We start from the raw sequence: 18,150 nt of genomic DNA on the forward strand, positions 1-18,150 counted from the left end.
ACGGCCCTGTGATGTACACGTAGTAGACGCCCTCTTTATATCCATATTGCCTCTCAAGCGTGCGAACCCACGCTTGTCGTCTGCCTTCATGTGAAGCCATGTCCATGTTACGCGGGAGCGGAGCGACCCAGAGCATGTGGCGCCGCAGCACCGGGATGTTCTCCGTCCCCTCTGGTATGCATGTGTGTTGGATGTGTAAGCGGTTTAGCAGGCGGCGCCCAGGAACCGCCTGCGATAGCCGCGTATATTGGTTCACGAGGTGGGCCTCGCCATGATGCTCCTGCCCGGCCGACTGGCTCAGGTGGAGGGCACAAAACATGCACTCTACGCAGACGATATTATAATCTGGACCACCGAGGGGAGCCTTGGGGAGATGGAGGACCGCCTTCAGCAGGCCGCCTCCATAGTCGATGCATATGCTGCCGACTGTGGTCTCCAATGTACTCCCGCCAAATCAGAGCTTCTACACGTTAGGAGAAACCACAAGGACAACACGTCTATACACATATCTCTGTCGGGCGGTCCCATCAGAGAAGTGGCAGAGCTCCGGATCCTTGATCTGTTCATCAATAACAAACTTAAGCCGGACTCTATTATAGCGAAACTCAAGAGCATAGGTGAACAGATAGGGCGCATGATCCACCGTGTTTCCAACAAGCGGGGTGGTCTGCGGGGCAGGGACGCGCTACGGCTCGCCCATGCCTTCGTGACCAGCCGGATGCTCTACCTACGCACCACCAAACAACAAGACGAGCGCATTGAAGCCATCATCAGGAAGGCAACAAAGCGAGCATTGGACCTCCCGGTGGCTACCTCCAACGCCAAACTGAAGGCGTTGGGAGTGGTAAACTCCTATCAGGAGTTGCGGGAGGCCCACCTCGTGAACCAATATACACGGCTATCGCAGACGGTTCCTGGGCGCCGCCTGCTAAACCGCTTACATATCCAGCACACATGCATACCAGAGGGGACGGAGAACAACCCGGTGCTGTGGCGCCACATGCTCTTGGTCGCTCCGCTCCCTCGTAACATGGACATGGCTTCACATGAAGGCAGACGACAAGCGTGGGTTCGCACGCTTGAGAGGCAGTATGGATGTAAAGAGGGCGTCTACTACGTGGACATCACAGGGCCGTCGCCCACGGGATTCTTCACTTCTGCCGTAGTCCACCGGGGAATGAATTTCGATGGGCTATCTTTTCGGGCCCCAAATTCAAAACGAGCGGAGGAAGTCGCAATAGCTCACGCTGCCGCCGATCCAAAATCGAGAACAGTTATCACAGACTCTCACCGGGCCTGCGAACATTATCTTGCAGGCGAAATATCACCTCTTGCCTCCCAACATCTAAGACGCGCTCCCGCCGATCCAACTAGCACAAAAGTGATCTGGGCTCCTGGCCACCAGGGTCTACGAGGCAATGAGGCCGCTGGTGCGGCCGCCCGAGCGCTCACACACCGGACTCCTCATCCTAGCTCTCCTGGCTCAGAAGCTCATAAACCGCTTCTGCGGTTCCGCGAAATCCTAATTCATTATTACGACAGCCACCGTCTCTACCCAGTACCTGCCAAGGGGTTGAGTAAGGCGGAGGAGCGAACTCTGCGGCGCCTGCAGACAGGAACTCTTCTCTGTCCTGCCATAGCAAAACACTTCGATCCGAGCACAGATGGGCGCTGCCCGCACTGTGGAGAGATCTGCGATATCTTTCACATGGTGTGGGCATGTACTCAGAATCCTCACCTTCCCCCTTCCCCCACCCCCACCCGAGAGGCATGGGAGACTGCCCTCCTCAACTGCTCCACACTGGAGTCTCAAAGGGCTCTAGTAAAGAGGGCGCGAGACGGGGCCTCGTCGTGCGGTGTCCCGGACTAAGGATACCAACCATGTAGCAGGGTTTTTTGACCCTCAAACTCTTTTTGCATATTAAAGTTTTTCACCACCACCACCCGCAACTCCTGATAGGAGTTTACCACTCCCAACGCCTTCAGTTTGGCGTTGGAGGTAGCCACCGGGAGGTCCAGTGCTCGCTTTGTTGACTTCCTGATGATGGCTTCAATGCGCTCGTCTTGCGAGGTCCAGGTGTCCACCGAGATATGTGAGACAGATACATTTCCTTTCCTCAAAAACCAATTTACCGTCGAGCAAACTGGCGATGGCGTTTTGTGGACTCTCTGGCAGCGTTGCAAGACGCTGTCGCGTTACACTTTTAGAGGCAAAGCTTAACATCTTTACCACACATCAGTGACACAGCCTCACCGCACTTTAGGCCAACAAAGTGTCCCCCTGAATTTTACTGGGTCTTTGTCGGAAGGACTCAAGAAAAATTTTCCGCTTTAGCCACACGGCATTTGATACCTCGAGATTGAAAACGAGGATGGTGTGCCTTACGATCGTACCATGAATTTGGGATTGCATGTATTAAGGCGAAAACCTTTAATGGCTCATACTTTCGTCCATCCGTTAACAAAACGTGCCACATGCGTTTAACTCGGGAACTAAAAAAGATAGAAGAAAACCAATTGTTGCTTCAGATCGCGGAGGAAGAAATGAACCTAGAAGCGAAGTTTGATGACTGTAGATTAATTAGTTAATTAATTATAGGCAAGAATGTCGAAACTGCGTCGAAATAGCGCGGACGTCGATATAGCCACGGGAACGGTGTGACGTCACATCCACCGGAAATCGTCACGGCATAGAGAAAATTGTGATAGAATGGTCGGATAAATGTCGGATTTATTTATTTATTTATTTATTTATTTATCTTTTACCCACAGCGCCATTTGGCATTACAGTGGGGGGGGGGGGGGGGGGGTTGATACAGTAACACAGCGCATAAATGCAGGTAAATACAAAAAAAAAAGAGAAACAGCAGCCCAAGCATTCACAAAGTAAGCAAAGAATAACAACATTGACGCAATGCGCATCTATGTACATAATTTGAGGTACAAGAAAGTCAATTGTGTTGTTCACCCAATAAACGTGTATTTTAGGACAAAGCACCAACGCAGTAGACATGCATATATAAAAAACTTCAAATGTGTATTTTACGCAGGTATACTGCGCATTGACAGGAAGACACAGTGGAACGCACGAAACAAGGAAGCAGCGCACAGATAACGACTTGTGTCAACACAAGTCACAAGATTTGTGTCAACATAGATAGAAAAATGTGTAATTAAGCGTAATTAACACTTAATATCCCTGAAAGATGTATAATTTGGGTTTCGATATAGCCACGGGAACGGTGTGACGTCACATCCACCGGAAGTCGTCACGGCATACTGTCCTCGGTTTTCGTCTCTCAACATTTTAGTTGCCAAAGTGTCCTCGCAATTTTTACGAAGGAGCACGACGGCGCTGCGTCATGCAGATCTTGACGTACGGCCAGTTAGATGGTACTTTGAAAAAGCAATTGCAAGGTATATTGAAATTATCAAACTTCAGGGTCCGTCATATTGAGACGTTAAACATCATTAGAGAATTTTAGCCTTCCCAAGTCAGTCATTGGTTGGCTGCTGCTTCTTGTGGACATATTGTAGGATCCTGTAGGCAATCAAGGGAATTAATAACAAAAGAGCGGCAGTATAGCTTAGTTGTCTAATGCAGCGACGAGCAAAGCCGATCGGTTCGCGCCGCCGCGGGTTCGAATCCCTCTCGGGGCCATAAAGTGATTTATAGATTTGTTTATTCTAATATGTCATCCGATCACGTGACACTCCCCCTGCTACGCTTGCCCTCTCCGGTAGCAATAGCGACACCGTCGCATCCTCCTACCTCCTCCGGTGGTGATAGATTTAAATTAGGAAGTGCGTGCTCCTTACAAACGTGGTCTATAGAATGTCTATAATCTTCTTATAAACTATATTGCCCTGCTATAGATATTTATTTTTTTTTCTATTATAGCTTATCGAATAGGTCTCGTACTAATAGTAGGTTGCCAAGAAACACAGTGAGGGCAGGACGGACACAGGGCACGAAAGGACGCGGCGCGAACGAGCGCGCAGAGAAGATCGCAATGCATGTCATGGTTACCTACCAATGAGCCTTATGTTTAACGGAAATGAAAAAGATTTCTTATTCGCGCGGTCCTTTCCTTCTCTGTGTCCCATCATGTCGTGCACCGCGAGTCGTGGATACGTTTTTAGCTGGGAAGTGTCCGCGAAAATCAAATTGTTCTAACAAAGTTCCGCGAAGCTGGGAATGCTTAATTTCTGTGGCATGGTGATAAATGCCTTGAAGTCGATCATTGGGTTGCGGCAGAGGGCGATTTTAAAAATCCTCCTCTTCCTATGGGTCCCGAGGCAATAAGCCGATCATATCCCGGCATTTTCTGTATCTTACCGGTACTCACCTATGGGGCAGAAACATGGAGGCTAACAAAGAGGGTTCAGCTTAAGTTAAGGACAACGCAGCGAGCTATGGAAAGGAAAATGATAGGTGTAACGTTAAGATACCGGAAGCAGGCATAGTGGGTGAGGGAACAAATGTGGGTTAATGCCATCCTAGTCGAAATAAAGATTGAGAAATGGGTCTGGGCAAGGCATGTAATGCGAAGGCAAGATATCCGGTGGTCCTTATTGGTGACGACGTGGATTCCAAGAGAAGGCAAACGTAGTAGGGGACGGCAGAAAGTTAGTTGGGCGGATGAGATTAAGAAGTTTGCGGGGATACAGGGGCCGCAACTGGCAAAGGACAGGGTTAATTGGAGAGACATGGGAGAGGCCTTTTCCCTGCAGTGTGTGTAGTCAGGATGCTGCTGATGATGATCCCGGCATTATGTGCCTGCCTCAGAGAGCGCGGTGAGCTCATCGGGCTTCCCTCTTCTTTGCAGGGTCAAATTTTGGCTTCTGAACAGAGACATCGTCTCCTTGCCCCCGACAGCGACGGGGCAGGCCGTAGTGCTGCTGAAGATGTACAGGGACGGCTTCACTTACTCGTACGCCGACGAGGCGTCCACTGCACCGTTAAACACGCAGTACACTTCGTTTCAACTGAGCCAAGTCTTCATCACGTACCCCGATGTACTGACGGAGTACAAAGTGGTGAGTCCGCTCTCAGATAGCCACGGCTTGACGCTCAAGGACCCTGGTGAACCATCTAATGCTGGGCCGGTTGAAGGTGTCCGATAAAGCGTGCCTAAAGTCAGGCCTCAGAGAGGGGGTCGGCCTTTATTTTCCTGCAATAGCCGTGTGCCCTTATGACCCTTATAAAAATTGTCTATAGACAGTCCATAGACTTCTTATAGATTCTATCGCCTTCCTATAGATATTTCTTTTTGTCTATTCATAGTACATACACTGTCTATAGACAAAAATATACTAAAAGTGTACGGCCATAAATCTATAGATTGTGTATAGACTGTCCATAAAGTTTGTATTGCCTATAGACCATTCTCTAGGATTTGCCTATAGATAGTCTATAGACTTTATCGACAGAATCCTATGGACAGTATGTGGACTGTCTAAAAATGTTTTTGTAAAGAAAGAGTGGTTCAGGCCGGCCTTTCAAGCCCTAAACATTGGCTCCGTTCGCTTCAAGCGGAACAAAGGCCTACTATTTCACGCGTTTATTCAAACACCGATGCATACAGGAGTACAGTCGGGGACAAAAGTCTCCGGACCACGTGTTCCTCAAACGAAGCTTATAGCTCTACTATCACACACCGGCTGGAGACCGCACTTGTGGAGATGAAAGAACAAAAATTTAACTTTTACCCCCACAAGTGTGGTCTCCAGCCGCCGACTAATAGCAGAGCTATCGACTTCGTTAGAGGAACACGTGGTCCGGAGACTTTTGTCCCCGACTGTACAAGAGAAAACTCGTCGTACGGCGGCTTGAGGAGTCCTTGGGTCCCAAAATACTGTGACAGCGGAAAGCGTAAAGATATGATGAAAAATATTTACAGTTCTTTGATATCAAAGGAATCGGTTGCATCATCGTATTAGCATTTTTTGCTCTTATCTGCGCTCGAAATCCAACGAAGTTGCATGTGGTCAACCACTAACAAATTCTTGTTATGCCTAGTTTCAAGCGCATCAAACAACTGGGTGTATAAAACAGACGTTTCGGGGTTCTGTAGTTGATTCCGGTCGGGATTGGAACTAGCACTGTCCTGTTGGGTGACGTTATTAATGCGGAAACATTCTATGGCTCTGCCGCGTCAGCAAAAAGTGTCCGCAAATTTTGTCCGCACGATTAAGTCTTTCTCCGAAGATAAGTGTGTGAAAGTGTGATTGTGACAGATAGTGTGATAAAATGTTGCCGTGGGAAAAAAAATTGGTTGAAGAGGTGTAATTAGGAATTAATTAAATGCGAGAAAACACGAAAAAATGAACTTAGACGTCCAAATAGTGATGGACGTCGGTATAGTACATGGACGCCAGAACAGTCACAGACGTCAATATAGTATGTGGACGTTTTGCTTTCGCATTGCTCCAATGCGGTCGCCTCAGTGATCTCAAAGTTTTTCGTAGGTTAGACTCCAAACTATTTTTCAGGAATGAACGCATTTTGGGAAGAGTAACTGTTTTTTTTTTCAATTTCAGGTAACGGGCGAAACATTTTCCTAGCTAGTCAAGCGCAGGAGCGGAAGACGTCCCTTTCAGCTATTCGCACGACATGGCGTAGTGCCTGCTACGGCTACCACCTGTGTGCCACCGGCTGTGCTGCCAATAGGGCGAGGACGTTTCGGTTTCTCCTGGACATCATCAGTAAACGAATACTTACCTTCCCACGCTGTTGCCAGCTGCCCAGCCATCGCTTTGCGCAATCAATCACTTCTGCACTTAAAAAGGCGTGCTGTGAACGAATTTATCACTAATAAAGCCATTCATTATGATTTCTGGAAACTGTCGATGCTCATCGCAAGTTGAATATGCGCGACACTATTGGTTTTTAAACGCGTATGTCAGTGTTACTGAGACGATTGACTGAAACTTCAGGTTCTGTCACGTACGCATTAGAGAGAAATATGCCAATTCCGGCCCGAATGCATACTAATTAGGAAAGAAGCATAACCTTAACATGCTGGGTTAAGCATAGCCTGTCCTTGGAATGCTGGGTGAGGAATCGCGGAAACGGGATGTGAAACCTGAAATTGGCGTTGAAAACAAATTTTGCTGTCTCCGTCCACTTGCTTATGTTACCTATTTATATTACCTTTTTATGTATTTATATTATAGTAGTAAATTATCTATTTATTTCAAAAATACTGCAGCCCAAAGGCTAAAGAGGGTGGGAAAATAACAATAAAAACATAGAAGGAATGTTAGTTGAATACAGAAAATAAACGCTACCTTAAATGGAAAGAAAAAAACACATGAACGCAGTGAAAGGCATCGAAAGGTGCGTGATATAGAACTGTCTTTTATGCGAAGCATATTAACGTAGGTTTCGGGCCTTCGCGCGACGCCCGGCGGTGGCCACCATTGACCTTCAAGTAGGTCACGTGACATGACGTCACGTGATGACGTCACACCGGCTGCAGATGGGGCCTCATATCGCGCCGTCGGTCGCCTCCCGGCGGTGGCCACCATTGACCTTGAAGTGAGATCACATGATGTGACGTCACGTGATGACGTCACACCGGCTGCAGATGGGGCCTCATATCGCGCCGTCGGACGTCGCCCGGCAGAGGCCTCCACGCTTCGGTTCGCGCCGTCGCGCGCGACGCGGCTGCGGCGCCACCATCGCTGCATCACGTGATATGTGACGTCACGCCAGGGATGAAGCGGCGCGCGCCCGCCGTCGCGCCAGTCTCTGTGCCCGCAACCGCGCCAGCGTCTTTGCGACGGGCGTGTATGCGGTCAAGATGCCTCCAAACGCTAAGGACATGCTTCGCATCCACTGGGCTTAACCTTGATAAGCCTTCAATTTTTTTTCTTAAAAACTAAAAGTGCACGTGCCGACAGCCAATTTTCTGCGGAATAACTTCTTTTACGGGGCAAATATACGAATAAGCAGAGAATCCCACTGTTTGCGCATGGATAGCTCTGCATGGCAATGGCAATACGAAAGGAAAAATTAGCTGTGGTGCTACCCGGCTCAACCCTAGTAAGGCGAGCGAACGATATGTTAATCATAGTTTATCCAATCTGACGCCTTTCCATTGACGGCGACGATACATTGTCGAAGCACTAGTTCTGGCACGTTGCTCATCCAGCACACGCCACACTCTCCTATATAGCAAACGGTGCGTCACGTGACTTCCGGCAGTTTCGAGGCTGCCTTCGGCTTCGCATACGCAGCTGTGGCGCGGCGCAGCGAGTCACGTGATTCGATAGTTGCGAGGCGAGCGAGCTCCATCGGCTCAACGCGCGCAAATGTGGCGAGGCGTGGTGAGACACTTCGCATGACGTCAGAGATGCGCCTCCGCTGCTCCTGGTTTGAAGGTCAAATTTCATAGCCACATGACCTTCAGCTTTGTACGCGAGAAGTAGAGCTTTCGCTCCAAAAAGTGGAACATGTCGGTCCAACGAAAAAAGAACGCACGCTCTTGAAGCTCAACACCAGTGTGTGGAGAAAGGCACCATTCCAATACATGATAGTGCGCATGAACATCGAGTATTTGAAAAAACTGGGCGGCGGAGGGGGGGGGGGGTGGTTAATGTTTGTCGTTAGGCTGTATCCATGAATGGAAGCGAATTTTGGTTATACCTGGAACGTTTAGGATTTGGTACGAGAGTCTGATACCGCTAGAAGGGGCTTTTGGAAGTCGGCACGAAGAATCCTTTGAAGACACATTACCAGGGCTGATAAATGAGGCGGTTGGTGCACGCCCATCTCGAGTAAATACAGGCGCTAACTTCGAGACGCGGACACAAGAAAACCACAGGACACAGCGCAAGATCGCAAAGTTTTTTATTCAAAAGCTACACATTTCCAAAAAACAAGAACAAGCCGGCACTATCGCACGCCACCTGCCAGCATTTTGAGCGGAAGATTAAGAAGAAAATCCCGTCCGATTTTCCGAAGAAACATATCTCTTTTCCAGACAAAGAAGAAAAACTAGCCAAAAAAAAGACGAACACACATGGAGAGAACAACACAGGACAAAGGCTGGCCTAACAACTGAATACTTTATTGAGTACAGACCACCGGGTAATCTCTACGCATGCGCCAAGGCAAGATAGACACTCAAACATGGTCATTCATATAATCAAATTCTTTTGTCGTCAGCGCAATCGATGGTGAACTGACGCAAGCATCACCATGTTTAGCAGTTTGAAAGACCTCAAAGATTTCACGAGACTTACGTGTTTTTCCATAGCCCAGAATGGTGACATCTACGAAACGTGGGGACCATTTGCAGTGACACCTATACTGCAATGCAAAGCAAGATTAAGCGGCAAATGTTCCCCACGTTTCGCAGATGTCACCATTCCGGTCCATGGAAAAACACGTAAGGCTTGTGAACTCTTTGAGGTCTTTCAAATTGCTAAACATGGTGATGCTTGCCTCAGTTCACCATCGATTGCGCTGACGACAAAAGAATTTGATTATATGAATCACCATGTCTATCTTGCCTTGGCGCATCCGTGGTGATTCCCCGGCGATCTGTATTCAATGAAGATTTCAGTTGTTAGTCCAGCCTTTGTCCTGTGTTCTCTTCATGTGTGTCCGGTTCTGGTTCTTGTTTATGGGGTTTAACGTCCCAAAGCGACTAAGGCTATGAGAGACGCCGTAGTGGAGGGCTCCGGAAATTTCGACCACCTGGGGTTCTTTAACGTGCACTGACATCGCACAGTACACGGGCCTCTTGAATTTCTCCTCCAAAGAAATTCAACCGTCGCGGCCAGGATCGAACCCGCGTCTTTCGGGTCAGCAGCCGAGCACCATAACCACTGAGCCACCGCGGCGGCTCATGTGTGTCCGTGTTTTTTGGCTGGTTTTTCATCTTTGACAGGCCATACCAACAGGCACACCATTCTGCTCTGCTTTTCCAGACAGGCCGATAGACGGATTGTTTACATATGACTCTGGTTTTTTAGGATGTGAACAGATTCCACTAGCTTCCACGTCACCTGCATGACACAGCATATCAGTGCGCACTGCGACGGTGAATTTTCTCATTCTGTTGACTGCACGCGGAAAAAAAGTGCATAGCGGGAAGCATGATCGCGGATAGTAGACTGCCCTTAACATTAGAAAGTAAGCGTAATTGCTATTGCAGCCGTTTTGATGCATTAGGATTGCAATCCTCGGCTTTTTCCTTGAACATCTGCACAGAACTGATTGAAAACATGGCGATTTCTTGAAAACTGAGGGAATCACCAGTTGCTAATCAGTGATTACCACTCCAATCTTTACGTTTTCTGGAACGCATTCGTGAGGATGGTGGTTTCGTTGGCATAAACTGTAAGCTATTTCGAACGCCGGCAGCTCATCTGCTGCTTTTTTTAAAGAAAAGAAAGCCTAGGCAGCATTTATTCTTTAGGAATGAGTGGAAGCAAGTTTTATATTACCTTACAGCCGGTTGTCTACCCTGCTTTATTCATTTGCAACAAAATTTGTCTCTGTTTTATCGCGCTCTTTCCTTACGATAAGCCGAAGTGCGTATAGTGTTTCGGCATGTATGCACATGTCTTTTTGCTGCGAACGTGTACAGCCGTAGTGTGTTCACCTGAGAAGAGGAAGAAAAAAAATTCGGAAAGGCAGCTAGACGCTTTCGGGGCCCAGTCTTTGACGTTAGTTGCGCAGTGAGAACGGGTGCCTTCGTGCGCGACATCGGTGGAAAGGCCACCCTTTGCGACAGGATACTACGAGTGAGTAACCGGCTTTCCCTCCTCCTGCCCCTCTATTTCGGCTTGCTTTGGTTTCATGAGTGCGCTTCGGATGCGAATGTATTCGTACTACGACGCACTTAGCGCTTTGCCTTTTAGCACTTCTTGCCGGAACTCCATGCCTTTAACAACGTGTCGATGAAAAAGTGGGAAAGTGAAGCGCAATTGGAAAATGCGCATGTTTAATTAAGGAATGCTCAATTAAGGTTGAAAGCAAGCAAGCGTATGCTTTCTTTTTCATGCTAAGGCTTCTCGCAACGCGGATGGTTCCTTAAATGATAAGAGAGCAATTACAGGGGCTAGTTGTGGTTCATCGTGTGCGGAAACCGCGCTGTACTTGAACATACAATACACACTTTGAGGAAGACAGACGAAGCGCCTGTCGTCTGCCGTCCTGTCGTCCTGAAAGTGCGTATTGTTTGTTGAAGTATATACAGCGCGGTTTTCACGCGATCTAAAATGAATCAGTTGTGTTTGTGGTATTTGGAGGTTTTTCGTGCATTAATTCCAACTCGTTCTCCTGTACCATTCTGGCTACGAGCAGTAGGTCGATTCTGCCTGATGTTTCTACCTACTAGCCATCATGGCCAAGTCCAGTGGCGGGTCAGGAGGCCAAATATAGCGGGTGCGCTCATTACAGGGCTCTTCAGGACTGCGCAGCACTTTTTTGCAGATGTGAGGGTGCCCTAGGTGGAATGTATTTGTTTTATCTATTTGCTATTGTTCTCGATGTACTTATTCCATCTTGATTCATAACCGGCAGCGAAGAAGCACAAACACAAAGAAAAGGAGCATGCAAAAACGTGGACGAACGTTGTTCCTTTTCATTGTGCTTGTGCTTCTTCGCTGCCGGTATGAATCAGGAATGTTACCAACTTGCCCAAAAATGTGTTTTACTCAAGTATATTTATTCCATCTGTTCATTTTTTCATGAATGGGCGGAAGCCTTGCAAGGGCACCTACCGGACTGCTCTGAACTTGAATACTTGCTTGATTTCAACTCGTTCGCTGAGCACGCGCGAAGCGTGCTCGCGTCACACTCCTTTCTTCCTTTTCAATTCCAGTGCAGTGCTACAGTTGCTACAGACGCACCAACTGCTGGTACTGTGCAAGCTCATCCCGTGTCATCGCCTCTACTCAGACGGAGACAGTGCCTGAGGTAAGCACGAGACATATACCAGAAAAATTGTGGATACGCCTTCGTGTTAAAGGAGGTTTCGCTGTTACCTTAACTCTCCTCTACTTCCCGATCCCGGCCGCGGCGGTCGAATTTCGATGGAGGCGAAATTCTAGAGGCCAGTCTACTGTGCGATGTCAGCGTACGTTAAAGAACCCCAGGTGGTCGAAACCCATAACTCTCCTCTACTCGGGTAGAACCGACAGCAGAACGCCAAATGCCCCGCAAAGGGTGCTCTCTATCCAATCTATTGCATCGGCTCATTTTGGTGACGTCCTCAGCTGCCTTGTATCTCCAAGGACTGTTCGCAGATGCGCGCCGGAAAACGCAAGGTGGCTGATCGGGACGTAATGACAATGAATGAGCGGCATAGATTTGTTGCAGAGCCTTCCTTGAAAAGCATTGTCCCTCTATTCTTGAGTTGTACCCTTCTACAGGAGAATTCCGACTCCCTACGTTTTGAGTGTGTGAAGGTCGGAGATCCCTGAGGGCGTTCAGTAGTGATGGGAGTATGTTTGGAGGCCAAGGACCACATATTCGACAGAGCTAGTAGTGACCCTCTAGAGAGGTCTGCATAGGAGCTTGATTCTGCCACTGAATTACCGAATCCCCCGCTATCCCCACTCCTATTTTAATTCCTGTAACCAATTACCGATAACCCAATTTCCTTCCGTACACCCTGCTCTACCAATCTTTCCAAGAACAGATAAGGGGGGTCTTCCCGGGAACGCTACCCGGAATTGTAGTTCAGTTCGCGTAGCCCCTTCTCTTCATTTATATTTTCACCTACAAGTGTACAAAAATATGACTGTCCTCCCTTAGACATGTTCATTTACATATAATGTTGTTTTGAGCCTTTTGTGAGATAGCGGTGCTGATGGGGGCCTATATTTTTTTAATATTTTTATGGCAGCCGCAACAAACACTGTCCATACATTGTACAGCCCGTTATACTTAGCGGCACGGTCCGCGACACTTATTTTTAATTCATTCATTCCTCCCCTCATCCTATCTGTCACTGCAGTGTATGATCCCCATAAGCCATACAGTGGCCAAGGTTGACGTAGGCAGCCCTACTCTGGCTATACAAAAATTGTGCCGTACACAGCGCTATGAGCACGTCAGAAACGGGCTGCTTTAAACAGCCCATTTAAAGGGTCCTTTTGTGGGCCTCAATTCTACTTTTACGGAGTGTGTTAAAAGCTCGGACGTAACTGACTCTCATACCGAGCGTCATACTTTGGCGCTTGTTTGGCGCATAGAACTCTGTAATGATGAATGAAAGGGTTCCGTGTTTTGTTTACATTTGGATGCCCCTTGCTTCATCGTTACTGTTGTATTGATGATTGCGGTGCAGTGACTCGGGAATCGGTGCTGCTTTATAAACGGTAGCTCTTGATAAGAAATACGTAATGCTGCAACCACAGCTTGTTATGTTCCTTTTTATGTTCTTATCAACGTTGCCACCCAGCTTTTATCAATCCATCTTCGCTATGCTACTTGGAGGCGGGTTCGATCCTTTAAGGCGAAAGCCTTTAATGCCTCATCGTTGTCGACAGAAGGTTGTCAGCAGAGGTGTCACGTTTTTTCAACTCAGACCAGAAAAAAAAAAATCTTTGTGCATGATAGAATTCGAACCACCATCCTTCCGTTCCGCAGCCGAGCGTGCTAATGACAACGCTACTTCCTTTTTTTCTTTCATGGTATTTATTTACATGGTTTTGTACAGAAAGGATATAATATACATGTGTGTGTGTTTATACGCACACACAAAAAAACTATTTACATAGAACTTAGGTAGGCGCTACATGGCCCAAACATGATAGTAAATATATCAGAACTAAAAGGCCGGTAAGCCCAACCTGACTCGAAACCCTATGATATGATTCTTCTCATTGGACTTCATAGCCTTTTGCCACCGCGGTGGCTCAGTGGTTATGCTGCTCGGCTGGTGACCCGAAAGACGCGGGTTCGATCCCGGCCGCGGCGGCTAAATTTCTTTGGAGGAAAAATTCTAGAGGCCCGTGTACTGTGCGATGTCAGTGCACATTAAAGAACCCCAGGTGGTCGAAATTTCCGGAGCCCTCCACTACGGCGTCTCTCATAGCCTTAGTCGCTTTGGGACGTCAAACCCCATAAACTAACCAAACCAAATATCATAGCCTTTGGAAAACGCGCATGCAAGACCGCAACGTTGAACCTGCCGTTTCGCCCAGAATTCATTTTAGCCGAATGTTGCTGCAGTTAACGGACATTTACAAAGAATTGGACTTTTTACCGGATTGGTTTCCTCTCCTGATGGGCTACGCTACTTCCTGCCAACGCATATGTAGTTCTCCTTGTCTAGGACGCTGGAGTGTGTTTGCAGAAAGGCGTCGAATCAAACGGATGCCTCCCAAACGCCCTCCAGTGTCTCCAGCATTTAAGATTCACAAACAATTGTGTACTTAATTAGCATCTTAACCACGCATCAGTGACACAAGCAGCAACACTGCGCTAAAGGCTTTCGCCTCACCGCACTTCAGGTCAACAAAGTGCCCCCGTGAATTTTTGGATGGAAGCAAAATGCACTAGGCGTCTGTGCGTTGGGCAGTGTCAGAGCACGTGGGAACCACAAGTAGTCTAGTCTAAGTTAATTCGGAGCCCTCCCATATATTTCGTTTGTTAAGCACCAAAATTAATTATTTGCAGCAGCCTACTGATCTGATTTATTCTTTCGCAGTTCTCGCTCTCGAGATTCCTCGGCGCACAGGAGCTAGCCGACGTGGAAATTGTCGTGCACTGGGAGCACTCTCCCGAACAGCATGCATCTTTCAAAGCCCATCGCATGATCCTGGCCCTGCAGAACGATGTCTTCAGGGCCATGTTTTTTGGGGACTTCGCCAGAGAAGATCGCGTGACTATTACGGACCTGCATCCGGACGGCCTTCAAGGGCTTCTACGGTAGAACCCCCTTTATCTCACGTTTCAATTATGAATTCCGCTCAAAAGTACTTGACGGCCTCTAATTTGGTATTACGTGCAGACCGTGATATCAGCTTCATTCCATTGCCGTCTATTCAAACAACATCTGCATTGGGACCGTCGAGTTATCATGCAGGTAAAGAGGGAAATGCGATAAGTTTACACACTATAACTAACACATAAATCTGAGAAGTAAGCAAAGAAACCAAACAGCAAAAAACCGAGAAAGCGAACAGTATCAGGACTCAGTTCTGTACGTTTTGCTCGCAACCGAAAGTTTAAGTAAGGCTCCGAACCCGAAGTTCTTCCAGCCTAGTTGGCCTAGGGCTCGTACACTGTACTAATGCACATTCCCGAACTAGTTTTATGAGTCTGAAGCTAGCTGCCCGTTCGTTACTCTAACTGCCCTCCTGTGATCGTCCGCAGGTCCTTTCAAAACTTCCGAGGTCACATGATGACGTTCTCCGTTACAATGGCATTAACAGCCCTCGAGTTTTGCCGTGTCCTAATCCATGCAGGTTCCAACCAGCAAATGTCGCATTCAGAGTTTGGTTAAAGGGTTACCGATTGGAAATGTCTTTTTCCTTGGCAATGACAATTCATCAAGTTAAAGTTTCTAAAGAAAGCCAATGTTTTAAATCTATTGCCAATGTTTTAAATCTATTATAATGTAACCTCCGTACACTTGACATAACATCATCTAACCTTGTGTTTGGCGCATGATAGCCATAGTTGCTTATGCGCCATAAAACCCCATATAACAAAAAAAAATTCATCAAGTTAACGACGTTTGGGTGAACGGCCTGCTTTGAAGGACGCTAAATAGCGTGCTGAATACGGCACCCTGCCACACAGAAGCCATACTGCCCACAGCTAGAGCTATAGTCGGATAGAACTTAAGTCTGCAGTGAAGCTCCGCCCACATTCAGCCTCCGCGCACAGAATTCCTCCACGACGAAAACATAGTCCGCTGCTTAAACGTTTCTTGTTACCTAAACAAGCAGCTTATCACAAAAAAAAATAAGCTCTAGAATTCTGATACATGTATTGTCTGATATAGTGAAGCATTAAAAAGCTGATTTTGTTTACAGTTGCGATTGGCCAGCGGAGTAATACAATACGCCGCGGACCGCGGCCCAGTGTTAGCAACTGCTGTTTTTTTTAAGTTGTATCCCACTATACGCCTTTGTTTTCGATCCCATTGTACTCCAAGAAGCCCTTCCCCCGCTTCTCATTCAAATAAGAATAAAGTTGGCGATTTCGTTACACTTGCGCGTTTGTAAAGACTGCAACGTGCCTTATTATTCTGACTTGCTCTGCTACGCAGGTACTTCTACAGTGGGCAACTCCAGGTGGAAAGTGTGCACCAGGCGATCTGTACCCGCAGCGCTTCAATCAAATACCTAGTGCCTGAATTGGCCGCCAGGTGCGTCGCGTACGTCGAGCGCTATATGGAGCCCGATGACGTGTGTCCGTTTCTGGACTACGTCCTGACGATGGGCGAAGACGGCGTGGACGGGCCCGCCAAGGCCGTCCTCTGCAGCAATGGCTTTTTTGTTCTCGCGTCGAAGAATTTTGAATCCTGCCTGCACTCCACCGTGAACTACATTCTCGACAACGTGCAAAATGTGCCGGAGGTGTCAGTGCTGCAAGCCGTCCACGCCTGGGGCCGCAGGCAGTGTCTCGAGCGAGGCAAGGCTGGTGGAGAGCCAGCTGACCTCCGTTCCGTTGTGCGGCCTTTCTTCCTCAAGCTTCGGTTTCTCGTGCTCACGGCGACCGAATTTGTTCGTGGTCCTAACGTGTGGGGAATGCTGAACGCCGAGGAATCTCTGGCCATCCTTAGCAACATCATCGAGAAGGACTCGTTGCCCATGCCAGCTGGTTTCTGCACCACATGCACGCAGCGCGTTTAGTTGCGGAGTTCGTCGATGGCACGCCCACTGCAAGTCGTCTTAATCAACAAAACGCCCTTTCACTCAATATAGAAGGAACATGAAATTTATACTGAGCAAAACTAGTGCGTGGAACGGTGGTGGTGGTGAACTCTTTTATTACGCCCAAAAACGGGGGACCAGTCCAAGGACCGGTTGCGCTGGCTTAGAGGAGGTCGGCGGGAATCCCTTGGGATGTCGCCGCCTCCACCGCGCGCAATGCGTGGAACGGAAACGCAACGCATGCTTAATTAGTCGTTTAACATTTTATCGAATTCTTGCCTTTAACGTTCGTTCAACATTGCAACATGTCTTAGGAACAAAAACAAGATGAATTAAGAAAGCGGGCAAAAATTTGTGTTCCTTAAAACCACTGAGCCACGACGTCGGCTGAAGAAGTTGAAAGGTGTGGACTGGACAGCAACTGGAGATAGAAATGTTTGGCGATGAATATGATTGATATTGCGGTTTGATTCATAATAACATAAAAAAGAGAACGAAACGATGTTGCTAGCCACGCCATATGGTATCGAAGCCTGAAGCACCTGATCTGCCCCCTTAGCGGGAATAAAAGGACAAGGAGAGGACAGGGAGGGGGAATAAAGAGGAGAGCGATAGGCGTTCGCCTTTCTTGTTAAGTTCAAGTGCAACGCGAAGTATAAAATGAATACTTATTTTAAGTGAAGTTACTGTTTTCATAACAAAGATGGACGATTTAGCGAAGTTAGGCCTAAAACGAGTTAGGGACGCTAGCACTTCGGTTTTCACATCGGTTTAGGTTCGTGGCACGGTTTACAAGTTCAAACAAGCTTCATACAAAGATAGGCGAAATAATTCAGGGGGGAGGGAGCCTCAATGCTGGCACACTGAAACTGAAGGGGGCACTTGAGCTCCGACCGTTATACGCGGAAGTGGTGATTCTCTGCTTTGCATTCATACATCACCGGGACTCCTCATACTACTCCTTGCGTAATGGTACAGAGGTTAACTGATGCGCCACTGCCTTGCGATATCAGGTGCTGCCATCGGCGAAGGATTGTGAGACCCAGGTTACTCATCCCGAGTTATCTATCGCGACGAATCATTAACTAAACTGCCACCTGCCCCGGTGCGCAGTTTGCTCATAGTCCGGCGAGCAGTTTGTTATGGCGCCAGAAGGTCATTTGATCTAGGCGGCCCACAAAGATTGCTTCAAGGTTAAGCAGGCTACAGACTATGACCGGCGAAATCACTGAGCAGCAGGGCCATTGAACCCCTGAGCTGAGGCAACTACTTGAAATTTTTTGAAAGAGCTAGGTA

At 47.8% G+C, this 18,150-nt stretch overlaps 1 protein-coding gene across 1 annotated transcript; it reads left to right on the top strand.

Moving 5' to 3' along the window:
• Window positions 1-4,863: 4,863 nt before the first annotated feature.
• LOC149349025 (BTB/POZ domain-containing protein 6-A-like) lies at window positions 4,864-16,833 on the top strand. Its single transcript, XM_089585976.1, has 4 exons — window positions 4,864-5,040; window positions 11,849-11,938; window positions 14,679-14,899; window positions 16,248-16,833. The coding sequence occupies exons 1-4, from the start codon at window positions 4,909-4,911 to the stop codon at window positions 16,831-16,833; spliced, it is 1,029 nt and encodes a 342-aa protein (XP_089442102.1). The 5' UTR covers window positions 4,864-4,908.
• The last annotated feature ends 1,317 nt before the right edge of the window (window positions 16,834-18,150 follow it).

This window comes from Amblyomma mixtum, chromosome 4, assembly GCF_055824585.1.
Source record: "Amblyomma mixtum isolate Tamu chromosome 4, ASM5582458v1, whole genome shotgun sequence".
In the NCBI taxonomy this organism is placed as follows: domain Eukaryota; kingdom Metazoa; phylum Arthropoda; class Arachnida; order Ixodida; family Ixodidae; genus Amblyomma; species Amblyomma mixtum.

Bases quoted from the DNA above. Each gene is read 5' to 3' on its own strand.
- LOC149349025 (XM_089585976.1), top strand. From the start codon at position 4,909: ATGTACAGGGACGGCTTCACTTACTCGTACGCCGACGAGGCGTCCACT. The intron at 11,939-14,678 runs GTAAGCACGAGA...ATTCTTTCGCAG, and splicing joins AGACGGAGACAGTGCCTGAG to TTCTCGCTCTCGAGATTCCT. The intron at 14,900-16,247 runs GTAGAACCCCCT...TCTGCTACGCAG, and splicing joins GGCCTTCAAGGGCTTCTACG to GTACTTCTACAGTGGGCAAC.